We start from the raw sequence: 14017 nt of genomic DNA on the forward strand, positions 1-14017 counted from the left end.
AGACCAAATTCTATGGATATTCAAGTTCTTCATAATGCATATTTAGCTGCTCATATACTCAATGAACATTGGTTATTTGCTAAACACCTCACAATAAAATGTACATCAGGAAAATACACAATTTCAATTTATCACATCTTTAAAAACTATTAGGCATTAGCTATCAATCTCTATTGAGATATGAGTTCAGAAAGTAATTCCTCACATGTGTTCCCTCTCTCTTATTCCTGCTTTCTTTCATGACAGAAAAACATAAATCCAATTTTGTCAAACAGTGTAATTTTTATTATAATCATATATTACATTAGTTAACTGATTAAAAACAAGAAGTGGGAATTGGTAGATACTAAAATAACAGTATATGGAAAGGCACATTCAAACACATTCAAACACGTTTGAAGGGAATGTAAATTGATACAATTTGACATACCAATTCAATAAAAAAAATGCACAAACCCTTTTGACCTGAAATTCCACTATATTTATTCTATAAATATACTTAAACAAATACAAAGAGATCTTTCTAAAAGAAACATTCTATGTGGTATTGTTTATAATACTGAAACAAACAAATAAAACTTAAAGGAATCTAAATGTCTATCACTAGGACTGTAGTTAATTAAATTATGACATAACCATACAATGGAATTGTATAACCATTAAAAAGAATGAGGTAGCTCTGCTTCTTTGATATAAAAGATCTCCAAGACCTATCATATTATTAGCTTTCTATAAGTTCAGAAGAGCATCATGATATGTTCCCATTTGTGTCTTAGCAAGGATATGTGTATATATATGTAAACGGACCTATGAATATACACCCATACCTTGGGTGTACAGATGTATGTACATAAAATTTTCAGGAAGAATACATAAAATATGTTGATTGTTCTTTCTACAGATTTCTTTCTAGAGGAAACTCAGTTTTCATTATCTATTATACTAAACAATTTGAATATTTTATCATGAGCATTTGCTTTCTTTGTAATAATATCAGTTCTTCAGAGAACTAGCTAATAGCAGCTAATATTCTAAAATTTCAATTACAAAAGGATATGTATCCAAACTCTTTAAAAATCTCTATCTTCTCAGAATCCTTGAAAAGCTAATTCCAAAATAGGTTTTCCATAATAGAGCTCTAAGAAAATAAAAATAGTAGCTCTGCCTTATATTTATTCATTTGTTCTGCTGCTAGAATCCAATAACTTATGAAGTATGGAGATAGTCTATCAATTTTACTTTATAACACCTGAGACCACTTCATTTGCTCACAGTATCATAGAGTGGATTGTTCTTCTCTGTGTAGCTGGCATAAGGCTGCATTTCTTCCTAAGAAAGAACTCAAAGTCAAAAGCAATTCAAAAAAGCCAGAAATCATCAACTACACCTATGTTTTCCTCACAGGTGCCCCCAGATTCAGTAATCTACAAGAGTGCTTATATTTGTGTCTCTGGGCTTATATGGATATAAAAGAAGGACTATTTTCTATTATTTAGTCAAAAATTTATTGAATTATTTAAGTCTCAGTGTGAGATGGTAATGTTGTGTGATGGTAGGAATGGAAAAGAATGAAGTAATATGAGAGGTATTTCAAAGGAGAGGGTCACAGACTTGGTAAGCTACTGGTTATGAGATTATGGAGCAGGAGAGATTTAAGACCAATTAAGAAGGAAATGATGATGGTATGGAGAAAGAGAAGTCAAGAATTAGAGAGTTTTATGAGGGAGGAAAGACCAATTCAGTTTCTCCAAACATTACAATCAAAATTTGGCAAATACTATGTGCTATATAAGATACATTTCTTGAAATGAAAATGTTGTTCAGAATGTGTATGAATAGTATAAGATAATTGACAAAATAAGCACACCTGAGTATTAGCATTATAAAATTAGAATTTTTGCTTTTTAATTAAAATACTAGTATTGAGGCAACTTACAAATTGCCTGGCTATATTTTGACATTGAAGCTTAAAATTTGCAAAAATACTTTTTAATATTATCTTACCTCCTCAACAACTGAAGTAGCTTCTGTTTTTTTTAATTTGCATTTTCTGCAAAAATAAAAATAAGCTGGAGTGAATTCAGAAAACATCGTTATTTAATTAAAAATGGGAAAACAAAACAGTATACTATTGACAAGTGTGGTTCATTTTTTTTATAGAAGTTATAATAATATAGAAAGGAATTACCAGAAATAAGAATGCTACTGGTAGCTAATACACGTAAATGAGATAATTCTCATATGGGAAGAGGAGTGAACTTATGCAAAAGAATCCTGATATATGGGATAAATGTGACACATCCTTTTTGTTACATAAAATAAATTATTGTAATTCTTTACCCAAATAAAGAATTAAAATCTGTCTCTACCAAGATATTGTCCTAAACAGTTTAATTCACTATGTTTGCATACCTAAGTAACCAAGTAAAGTCCCTCTTGTCATTTAGAGTAGTCCACATAGAACACCTTTAGGACATGCTTCTTGATTATGGGAATGTTAATGTTAACATATTAATTTTACCCCATCAATTCCATATACCTCATCCCTTCTAGCCCAATAAAGCCGAAGAAAAAGCATTACTCAATACCTGCAGCAACGGGTTTTCCAAAGCCCAATGGATCCCACAATGACCAAGGCAACCAAAACCAAGGCAAACCAAATAAAGGAGGTTATATAAAAAGTAGAGTTTAGTGATAACTGGTCACCTGTAAACATAGACACAAAAGCATATGGTTTATCTGTGGTGCATCCAATGAAATATTATTTAGCACTATAAAGAAATGAGCTATCAAGCCATGAAAAGACATGAAGGAACAAATTGAGGGTTTGGAAGGGAGGAGAGTGGGGGGTTGGGAAAACCTGGTGGTGGGTATTAAGGAGGGCACGTACTACATGGAGCACTGGGTGTGGTGCATAAACAATGAATCTTGGAACACTGAAAAAATAAAATTAAATTTAAAAAAAAAAGACATGGAGGAAATTTAAATGCATAGCACTCAATAAAAGAAATCAATCTAGCAATGCTACATTCTATATGATTACAAGCATATGACATTTTGGAAAAGACAAAACTATGGAGATAGTGTAAAGATCAGGGGTTGCTAGAGGTTAGGGTGGAGGGAGGTATGAGTTAAGTGGAGAACAGAGGACCTTTGGGACAGTGAAACTGCTCTGTATGAAACTACAATGGTGGAGAGATACCAGTTCTACATTTGTTAAAACTCATAGAATGTATACCTAGAGTGAACCATAATGTAAACTATAAACTTTGAGTGAAAATGTTGTGTTAATGTAGGTTCATCGATTCTCACAAATGTACAAGTGTGACATGGTTGATGTAGAGAGAGCGGGAGGCCGTGCATCTGTTGGGGCAATGGAAATATGGGAATTCTCTGCTGTGAACCTAAAACTGCTCTAAAAACTAAAGTCACATACACACACACACACAAATTATATATATATATATATATATACACACACACACACACACACACACACACACATAGTTCAAGAATGTTTCATGGTTCATGAAATTCACTTCTGTGATTTTAAACAGTTCTGACTCATTAATAACTCAAATCATCATTATAATAAATTGATGTATTGCTGATTCTTGAGTGTTTATCAAGACATTAATCCTAAATCAATATTTTGTGGCTTTCAGGATTCATGAATGGTGACTTCACTGGTGGAGGTGGGGGTCTGAAGACTAGATTTCTCAGTTACAGTGATAGCAGGGTGTTTCTCATCTCCAATATTCAGAAGTAAATAAGGAGTTGTAAAGGAGGTAATTGGAAAAACAATCTAATCCTGAAGTCACCTTTCTTCCAGGTACTTCAAACTGACATGAATGCATGGCAGCAACTTTCAATTATTTATTAACTCCGGCAACAATATAAGGCTCAGTTTGACAAGAAAAGTCAACAAAGGAATTGCCAGCTCTGGGAGGCAGGGGTTCTAAGACCTCACTGGGGCTATATCATGAATGGGGCTGAGGGGAACAGACAGAGGTGAATGGAGGCTAAGCAGACTGGTGTCCTTTTCCTCCACATTCCTTCAACAGTTTGTTTCTAAACATTGCATTTTTCTTTTATTTGAAAAAGAAAAAAAATTTTTACAGTTAAAATCAACATCATTGTCTTGAAACCCTCTCTTGCACACTGATGCATGTTCTTTTGTTGGAAGTATGGCCACAGACACTGAAGGTCCACCATGCAAGGAGACAGGGAGGAGACCCCAGCACTGGCTGAGAGTGAGTGAGACAGTCCCTTCAAGTCTAAGCATCCATAAACATGACAACATATTCTAATACCAGGTGGTCAGATTGCATACATAAGCATTACTCTCCTCAGTAAATACTGCTAAAAAACTTTTTTTAAAAATCACTTTAATAATGGGTATTGGAAAATTGTGGTTTAAAGACACGGGTTTTTCTCTTCTCTCAAACTTTGCTAAATCATCGGTAGGAAAATTTTCTAAGTCTAGACTACTTAAATATAGACAATGAACATGGATGAAGATAAGAGGATGAAAAAATTCAACCTGTTTTTAGGTGAAAAATGAACAGATGAAGGCAAATAATTTAGGGTAGAATAAGTAAGAATCTTAGTGTTCACAGAACACCAAAAAGACTCTAGAACAAGAGGGGCTAAATATATTAAATGGGATAAGTGAGGGGTAAAGTGTGAGTTAAAAGTTGGAAACTTCTTTGAAGGTCTACGTTAAGAAGAGATAGGCGGCCAAGTCTACTCCCACCCTGAGCAGCCAGGTCACCATGTCACCACACCTTCCTAAACAGCAAGAAACAGGAAGTTTGCCCAGAAAAGATGAACTGGAGAGATTCCAGGGTCAAGGACCCAAACGTAGTGGAGGGTAGAGAGGAAGACCAGACTGAAAAGAGATATTAAAGAAAAGTCTGAATTCTGAACAGTCTCTCTCTCTCTCTCTCTCTCTCTCTCTCACACACACACATACACACACACACATACACACACATGTTCCCCTCTTGTTTCCTGCTCTCATCACTAATAGGTTTATCCCTCTAAGACAATAGACTGGAGAGTTATTTTCTGCAAAAGCTGGACAATTTCAGAGAAGAGAATTTCAGATAACTAAAGAATCCATATTTAAAAAACTTTTTTTCATTTACTTCCTTTTAGCCTACTGAAGCTAACTAGTTTACAGGACCACCCACAGATGACATAGCTTCCAATAAGTTCATTTTTGAATGTTCACTTTGAAATTAATGGATAGCCAAGGATTACCAGAGAGTAAAGGAATGCTACATGCATAAAACAAAGAGATTAAAACTAGCAAATGTCTGGAGGCAGAAGGAACCCAGATTAAACAGACATGGACTCAAGCAGAGCACTGTGGGAGAGTGCCCAGGACAATAGTTGTGCAGCAGATCTAGTGACTACCGAGACTAGATTAGAACAAGGGTATATAAAACTCAAGAAGGGAAGTCGGCAAGAGAAAAAAAAAAATAGAACTGATGGATTACCCAATAAATTTGACCATGTGGAAATTAAGATTAATAGGAGTTTTCTAATTTTGTCACTGAGCTTAGTGATAATTAACAATAAGTACATATATTTTTAAGGAAACTAAAGATTAAGAGGTTATTATAATATATCCAAGAAATTCTAGGAAGAACCTAGAGTAGAAATCACACCAAACTAAACATTTGTAAAGAAAATTTATGAGTGACCTGATCCTTCTTCTAAAAGCACAAAGATATTTTTAAATACAATTTATTCTTCTCCTAAAACCGTAAGTATTAACTTAAAAGTACACTCCCCAAGCCAACTTACTGCTTGTATAAAGTGGATATTAAATTATTAAATTATTTTTCATTTTACTTTATTAAATAATAAACTTCATTCTAAAATAAGGCTTCTTGAAAACAAATTTCTGTGTCATTCTTCTGGATATAACCCTTAATTATGGAGGAGAAGGACAAAAGAAAGAGGGTGGGGAGACTATGCTAGAGTGAAATTCTTCACACTCTCCTTTTTCATTTTTCTATAACTTCCCTGAAAGAATGAACATACAAGCAAACACTGGAATTACTAACCTGTTTTCAGCTCTAAGAACTTGTTGCCAGTCACGTGGGAGACAGAACAGGACACAGTAGACACCTGGCGGCCCTCCCAGTGGCATGTACTCTGGACAGTCACTGTACCATTGCCCAGCGGTTCTTCCTCAGTGTGACAATCTCCCCCCGGGGTCCAGAAGATCTGAGCAGATGGCTTCCCTGCAGCTGCCCTGCACACGATAGTTCCATTGCTGCCTCGAAACAGGGTCACCTTGGGGGGCACTGCAGAGATGCAGGGGAAAATGCTTCAGGCTTAACACGTGGGGTATGGAATACAGAGACACATTTGATTCAGTCTCAGATCTGGTTATGTGATGTACCACAATACGACATGCTCCTTACCTAACACGCGGAGGCAATATGTATGACTGAAATGCCCATCAGGTGCAGCCACTTCACACCTGTAATATCCGTCATGAGTGATGGCCACGGGGTCAATCTGAAGGGCAGGATTCTGATCAGGTCTGGACTCCCAGGATATTCTCGAATCAGTACAGTTTCTTTCACTGGTCTCATTGTTGTCTCTCCTGTAGGCTCTAGTGCAGGGAGGCTGGTCTCTGGGGCTTATTGTCCATGTTACCACCAAAGCTGTGGAGTTGTCAGGAGGACAATGGAGCACAGCCTTTGTATCCACAGGTACAGACAGAGAAGAGTTAGCTGGACACACACACAAGGAGAATGATGAAAGATAAGCTTGATTAAAAACACTTCAAGTGTTACATTTTCCACAACATATTGCATAAAGTGTACTAACGCATGACTTTGCTGGTCATCCTATTCCAAAATACTAGGTTTACATGAAAAAATTAAACATGCACAAAATGTGTATAACACATTAAACCTAATCCAAAAATAATCCCGTTTTTCTCCTGTATTCGTATTATTAGATAAACTACATTTATTTTATGTGTGAAAAATATTTTAAGGGCTTAAAATTGCCACAGAAGTTTTATTGAAAACAAACAAGAAAACACAATATAAATTAAAGGACAAAGACATCTAAATCTAATCCTTCAGTCTAAGAAGCTATTAGACTTATCTTATAACTCATGCTCCTTCCACAGAAAGTGGAAAAATTGGTGATGTGCTTTCCTCCTCCTAAGTTTTGATCAGAGACAATAAATCAGTAGTATCAGAATGAAATGCCTATACCGAAGGGTACCCCTTTGGACAAACCCAAATAAAAAGTATCACACGGCATTCGGGTTGAACAAACTGGACTTCCTTAAGCTATTCTTTATCTGGAGATTCACAAAGTCAGTAAAATCAACAAACCAACCTTCCTTCCTTCCTTCCTATTCAGTCACACATATACTGCCAAACAGACCAACTGTGAACTTTGTTTACAGATCTTGTTTATGTTTTACCTAATTATTAGGATTAAATGAAGACGGTTACTGCTTTTGCCCATCTTCAGTGTAAAAAGTTAGCCCTGAAACCTACAATTATTCTCCAATCTAGAAGCTCTAGCTCTCCCATGAACACTCATAATGCATCCATGACTGGCTTGGCTGAGAGAGGGTTAAGGGTGTCAGGTACAACATACCTGCAACCCGGGTGAGTGGCAGCTAGCTCATCACCTTAACAGGAGGAGAGCCAGCTGAGGTGGAGCAAAGTTGTTATGTGGATGAAATTCCTAATGCTAAACTGTGCATGTGTGGTCTCTCCTCTCCTCTCCTCCTTTGGTTCATTTGCCTCTTCTGTGATGGACTCAAGCCCTTGCATTTCACAGCTAAATCAAGATCCCATAGGTATAGGAAGCAAGTGGGGATGGACTTTAGAGCAGATCTGAGAGGCAGTTGAATCCATATTCCTTCCCCCACTGCAAGTGTGTCCCTACTCCGTGCACAGGGACCCTGCAACGTGGCCAAAGCTTAAAGATGAGCAGCAACACAAGGGCTTAGAAATCAGCTAGAGGTGGGTGTGGGTGAGCACACAGGTGCCCGAGGGCAGGATGCAGAAGATGAACCCAGAAAGAGAAGAGGCTGGTGAGAAGCAGGTTGAGAGTGTTCTCTGCACTTCAGCTTGTGAGCAATCTTAGGCTTTCATATTTTGCCTGATACTTATTCTCAAGATCTGGTGCTATTATTTTAAAGGAACCTATGAGCTGATCAATCAAACATATGCATTTTAACAAGGGCACCATCTCCTGTCAAGAAGCTCCATCAGTGAGGATCCCGTGCACCATGCGTAGTCTCTGCTCTTTCTCCTTGCTCTGCTCTGTGACCCTCCAGCATTCCTCCTTCACTCTCAATGAGACTCCTTACCTGATTGCTGTTATTCACCTTTTCCTAATCCTCTTCTTCCTCTTTTCATACCTGTTGTGATAATTTGCCAATGCCCAGTTCCTCCCCCACACTCAATGGGTTGGCCCTTGTCCAACAAATATAATCTCCACATAGCCCTGTGATCAGCTATGGTGACTTCCCCTCCCCCTTCACAGAGGGGTAGCAGGTAGATTCTCATATTTGCTCCAGAACAGCAGCGATGTCCCAGCATTTCTGCATCCTGTGTCTCTGACTCCCCTCCAGTCTCCTGCAGCCTTCTGCACACAGACAAATCCCTTTTCCTTTCTCTTCTCACTGCCATACCCTACTTTAAGACCCCATCACCACATCTGGGTTACTACAGAAGACTCCTACATCTTCTCTGTCTCAAAATTCTCCTCTCCTCAGCTCTCACCTTACCTTGCAGCCAGGTCCAGGATTCTGTAACACAGGGGTGATCCCCTCCACTCTGACACCCTTCAGAGATCTCTCACTGCCTGAAGACAACACTGACACGTCTGTGCTGGCTTTGAAATTCCTCTTTTTCAAATTGACTCACCTTGGCAATCTTATCACCCCTCTGTTGCTGCCACACTTGAGAAAGGAAATGCAAGCACAACTGCATATCTAGGTCTTCCCTCTGGTCCTTGCAGTCTGGGATGCCTGCACAGCACTTCTGTCTACAAAAATGCTCCTCTTCCTTCAAGAGCCAATTCACATGCTGCTTCCTCCTTGAAGCCTTCCCAGAGCCTTGGTGCTCATGCTCCCTCCTCTACATTCCCAGCTCACTTGATCTGAGGGCTTATCTCCCCTACTTTATATGGCATCTGTGTTTATTTCTGGTTTCCCCCATAAAACTGAGCCCCTTAGGGTGCTCTGGCAGTCTAGCTCACCTTGCTCATCTCTGTGCTCCCCACAAAGCCTGGCGCAGGGCCTGACAGAGAGAACTCCAGAATCTTCACATGGAATTGAACTGTTTGGGGGAGGATGACGGGTTCCCCCACATTGCAGCATTTGGTTCACCACAGCCTTCAACTGGGCTCAAGACTGGCCTCCTAACCAGTGTTTCTAAGGCAATTCCAAACTTACTCCTTTTAGTACTGGATTCTAGAAAAAAATTAAAAATCACTTTACCTTCTGCAGGAAGTGTGAGGCTTCTCTCCTTTCCTTTCACAGATGAACTTTGTGTTGAAGCTAGAAAATATTCAGAGAAAAGTAGAAAAATCAATTTTAGGTGCCTAAAAGGAGTACAAGCCACTATGTATTCACAAATCTTACAGAGACCATGATAGAAAATCAAGTTAACTGTAACTGATTCCATAAAAAGCCTGCAAAACAGAAATTAGAGGTTATTCCATCAAGTGGAAAAGCATGTGAACACCTGCCAAATCAGAGTACTTTCTCAAGAATTTTGGAACCAGGGGCACCTGGGTGGCTCAGTGGTTAAAGCCTCTCCCTTCAGCTCAGGTCATGATCTCAGGGTCCTGGAATCCAGCCCCACGTCAGGCTCTCTGCTCAGCAGGGAGCCTGCTTCCCTTCCTCTCTCTCTGCCTGCCTCTCTGCCTACATGTGATCTCTGTCTTTCAAATAAATAAATAAAATCTTTAAAAAAAAAAAAAAAAGAATTTTGGAACCAAATTTAGACAAGTAGTTCATCTCCCTTTCTCCTTCATTTTTCCTACTGTGATGGCTAATTTTATGTGTCAACTTGGTTAGGCCATCGCTCCTAAGTATTTAATTAAACATTATTCTAGATGTGTCTGTGAAAGTGTTTTTTATATAAGATTTACATTTAAATCAGTAGACTTTGAGTAAAACAAAGTACTCTCCAACTTGTGGGTGGGCCTTATGCAATCAGTTGAAGACCTTAGTAGAAAAAGGCTGACCTTCTTGAAAAAGGAATTCTGCCAGTTCACTGCCTGCAGATTCAAACTACAACTTTTCCCTGGGTCTCCAGGCTGCTTGCCCACTCTGCAGATTTTGCATTTGCCAAGCATCCACAATCATATGAGCCAATTCTTTAAAATAAGTATTTCTCTCGATATACCGATAGGTAGTTGGATATAGAGATGATGATAGATGATGATGGGTAGATGATAGATGATAGATAGATAGATGACAGATAGATGATAAATATCTCATTGTTCTTTTTCTCTTAGGAACCCTGACTAATACACTTACCTTCTGAAGAATGAAGCAGAAACAGAGAGAGAAACGACATCCTTCACCTAGCTCAAGTTTCTAAATATGTATAGTTCATGAGATCCACATGTATTCTTTCCTTGTGTTCTGTAGAGTTACTGACAGTCAAAATAGTGCTAATCTACTTCAAACTTGGTTTCTGATAATTCCCATTTAAGTATTGTTTTTTAAAAGCAACAACAATGAAAAAAATATTTCTGTGACTTAAGAGCCTAACAAAGTTCTTCCTCTGGGTTTATAAGACCACCATTTAATAAGCATTTTATGCTCTCTGCTTATAAAAATATACTTCTTGCTCCCCATTCTAATTATATAACCAATTTTACCACATTAAAAAATAAACAAAAAATTCAGTAAAGGTCTTAGAAATAAACATAGTCAGATCTCTAAAATAATTAGGCTTTTTTAGGCAACTACGTTTTATTAGCTTGGTCTGGAAGGAAGGCAAAGAATGAAGTTGTGGGGCACCTGGGTGGCTCAGTTGGTTAAGTGTCTGCCTTCATCTCAGGTCATGCTTCTGAAGTTCCAGGATCAAGTCCTGCATCTGGCTTCCTGCTCAGCGGAGAGCCTGCTCCTCCCTCTGCCCTTTCACCCTGCTCATGTGCACTCTCTCTCTCTCTTTCAAATAAATAAACAAAGTCTTTTTTTTTACATGAAGTTGAATGATTAAATTTAGCTCATATTGGGCTCAAGAATCTATTCCAGAAACAAATAAGTCAGAGCTGACTTCAGAGGGCTTACTGAAATCGAGCTATAAATTAGATATTTTAGATTTTAAAGCTCAATTGTAACAATACAGTTTAGTCTTCCCAGACCTCTCCCATCCTATTATATCTGGCTTCTCAGAAGCCTAAGGTCTGACAATTTCTTCCTTTGTCAAATTCACCAGCAACCAAGACTGAGGGTTTATAATGAGATAAAATTTAGGATATGGGTAGTTTTGATGATGGTACTGTAGTTTCCATTTGGAAGTGTCAAAAAGAAATTTCTTTTTTATTTTATTTTATTCTATTATGTTATGTTAGTCACCACACAGTACATCATTAGTTTTTGATGTAGTGTTCCATAATTTGTTGTTTGCATATAACCACGAGTACTCCATGCAATCCGTGCCCTCCTTAATACCTGTCACCCAGCTAACCCATCCCCCACCCCTCAAACCCTCAGTTTGTTTCCTGTAGTCCATTCTTTCTCATGGTTCATCTCCCCCTCTGATTTCCCCTCCTTCCTCTTTCCCTTTCTTCTCCTAATGTCTGCATGCTATTCTTTATGTTCCACATATAAGTGAAACTTTATGATAATTGTCTTTCTCTGCTTGACTTATTTCACTTAGCATAATCTCCTCCAGTTCCATCCCTGTCAATGCAAATGATGAGTATTCATCCTTTCTGATGGTTGAGTAATATTCCACTGTATGGACATCTTTATCCATTCATCTGTTGAAGGGCATCTTGGCTCCTTCTACAGTTTGGCTACTTTGGACATTGCTGCTATGAACATTGGTGTGCATGTGCCCCTTCTTTTCACTTTATCTGTATTGCTGGGTCATAAGGTAGCTCTATTTTTAACTTTTTGAGGAAACGCCATACTGTTTTCCAAAGTGGCTATACCAGCTTGCATTCCTACCAACAGTGTAAGAGGGTTCTCCTTTCTCCATATCCCCTCCAACATTTGTTGTTACACTTGTTGTTTCCTGCCTTGTCAGTTTTGGCCATTCTAACTGGTATAAGTGGTATCTCATTGTGGTTTTGATTTGCATTTTCGTGATGGCTAATGATGTTAAACATTTTTTTATGTGTTTGTTAACCATTCTTATGTCTTCTTTGGAGAACTGTTAGTTCATGTCTTCTGCCCATTTTTGACTTGATTATTTGTTTTTTGGGTGTTGAATTTGAGAAGTTCTTTATCAATGTGAGACAGGACTCTGCTGAAATCCAAGAGGAGAACATAGGCAGTAATCTTTTTGACATCAGCCACAGCAAATTCTTTCAAGACACATCTCCAAAGGCAAGGGAAACAAAAGCAAAAATGAAATTTTGGGACTTCATCAAGATCAATAGCTTCTGCACAGCAAAGTAAACAGTCATCAAAAGGAAATTTCTAAGTTGTATTAGGTCTAAAGAGTATAAGTGAGGTGGGCTGGGGGTACTAGAAGAGAAAAATCAAAAACTGCAAGCTTTTTCCATAAAAGAACAAAGAGTAAACATTTGAGGTTTTGCAGTCCATATGGTCTCCATTGAAAATATTCAATCTTATAATTGCAGCAAGAAAGCAACCATGTATAAAATCTAAATAAATGGGCATGGTTTTTTTTTTCTAATAAAACTTTAATTACAAAAATGAGCTGGCTGAATTTTACCCATGGGCTATAATTTACTGACTCTCGATTTATAAAGTACACTGTTGGTGGGAATGCAAGTTGATCTGTCCACTTTGGACAGTGTGGAGATTCCTTAAGAAATTAAAAATAGAGCTTCCCTATGACCCTGCAATGGCACTACTGGGTATTTACCCCAAAGATACAGATGTAGTGAAAAGAAGAGCCATATGCACCCAATTCAAGCAGCAATGTCCACAATCACTAAACTATGGAAAGAACCGAGATGCCCTTCAACAATGAATGGATAAAGAAGATGTGGTCCATATACACAATGGAATATTACGCCTCCATCAGAAAGGATGAATATGAGAGACTGTGGACTCTGAGAAACAAACTGAGGGTTTTGGAAGGGAAGGGGGTGGGGGGATGGCCAAGCCTGATGGTGAGTATTAAGGAGTGCATGTATTGCAGGGAGCACTGAGTATGGTGCATAAACAATGAATCTTGGAACACTGAAAAAATTAAATTTAATTTTAAAAATATAATATTTGAAAACTTCATTCAAATCAGTTATGAAGGCATCACTTAATGCCAGACCAGGCTCTTCTAACAGAATCCTATACTATCCAGACACAGACTTAGTTATATCTGATAAGAACTAAATTGCCGATACTTCCAGACAAGATGACTACAACTTCTCATGCCAGAGATAAAACCCACAAGTCAGAATGTATTCTTAAATGTGCAAAAGGATTGTTTTCAGAAGAGAAGAAAACGCTTCTTTTCACAAATATTCCTCTAATTACTTTTACGATATTGGAAATGACTTTTAAACTTTGTTAACTGTTGATATAGGAGTCCTTTAGTTTTATTATCTCAACTTCAGCTAGTTGCCATGAAATTCTGATTTCATATCAAATATCTTCACTGAAAATTCCTTGTCCAGTCTTGCTTGAAGCTTCATGTACACCAAAGTAGTAAAACAAATGTATCAGCCTCTGGTCAGTGGTCCTGTGATTTCTTTCTTTACTTTATTTATCTGAAACCAAATTTTCTTTAAAGTTCATAAAAATTATATTTTTACATTGTTAACATCAGAAGCCTAATTTAACACTTTCACAATGTACATA

At 37.7% G+C, this 14017-nt stretch overlaps 1 protein-coding gene across 1 annotated transcript in view; it reads right to left on the minus strand.

Moving 5' to 3' along the window:
• Positions 1-386: 386 nt before the first annotated feature.
• LOC116864554 (cell surface glycoprotein CD200 receptor 1-like) overlaps positions 387-14017 on the minus strand; it is a 29470-nt gene continuing 15839 nt past the window's right edge. The window contains exons 3-8 of the mRNA XM_032852210.1: positions 9500-9559; positions 6441-6755; positions 6078-6320; positions 2589-2706; positions 2005-2050; positions 387-1329 (exon numbers count right to left, since the gene is read on the minus strand). Coding sequence (XP_032708101.1) covers positions 1261-1329; positions 2005-2050; positions 2589-2706; positions 6078-6320; positions 6441-6755; positions 9500-9559 — 851 coding nt within the window. The 3' untranslated portion in view covers positions 387-1260. The remainder of the gene's footprint in view (positions 1330-2004; positions 2051-2588; positions 2707-6077; positions 6321-6440; positions 6756-9499; positions 9560-14017) is intronic.

This window comes from Lontra canadensis, unplaced genomic scaffold (genome assembly GCF_010015895.1).
Source record: "Lontra canadensis isolate GAN:19392208 unplaced genomic scaffold, GSC_riverotter_1.0 scaffold6, whole genome shotgun sequence".
Taxonomy (NCBI): domain Eukaryota; kingdom Metazoa; phylum Chordata; class Mammalia; order Carnivora; family Mustelidae; genus Lontra; species Lontra canadensis.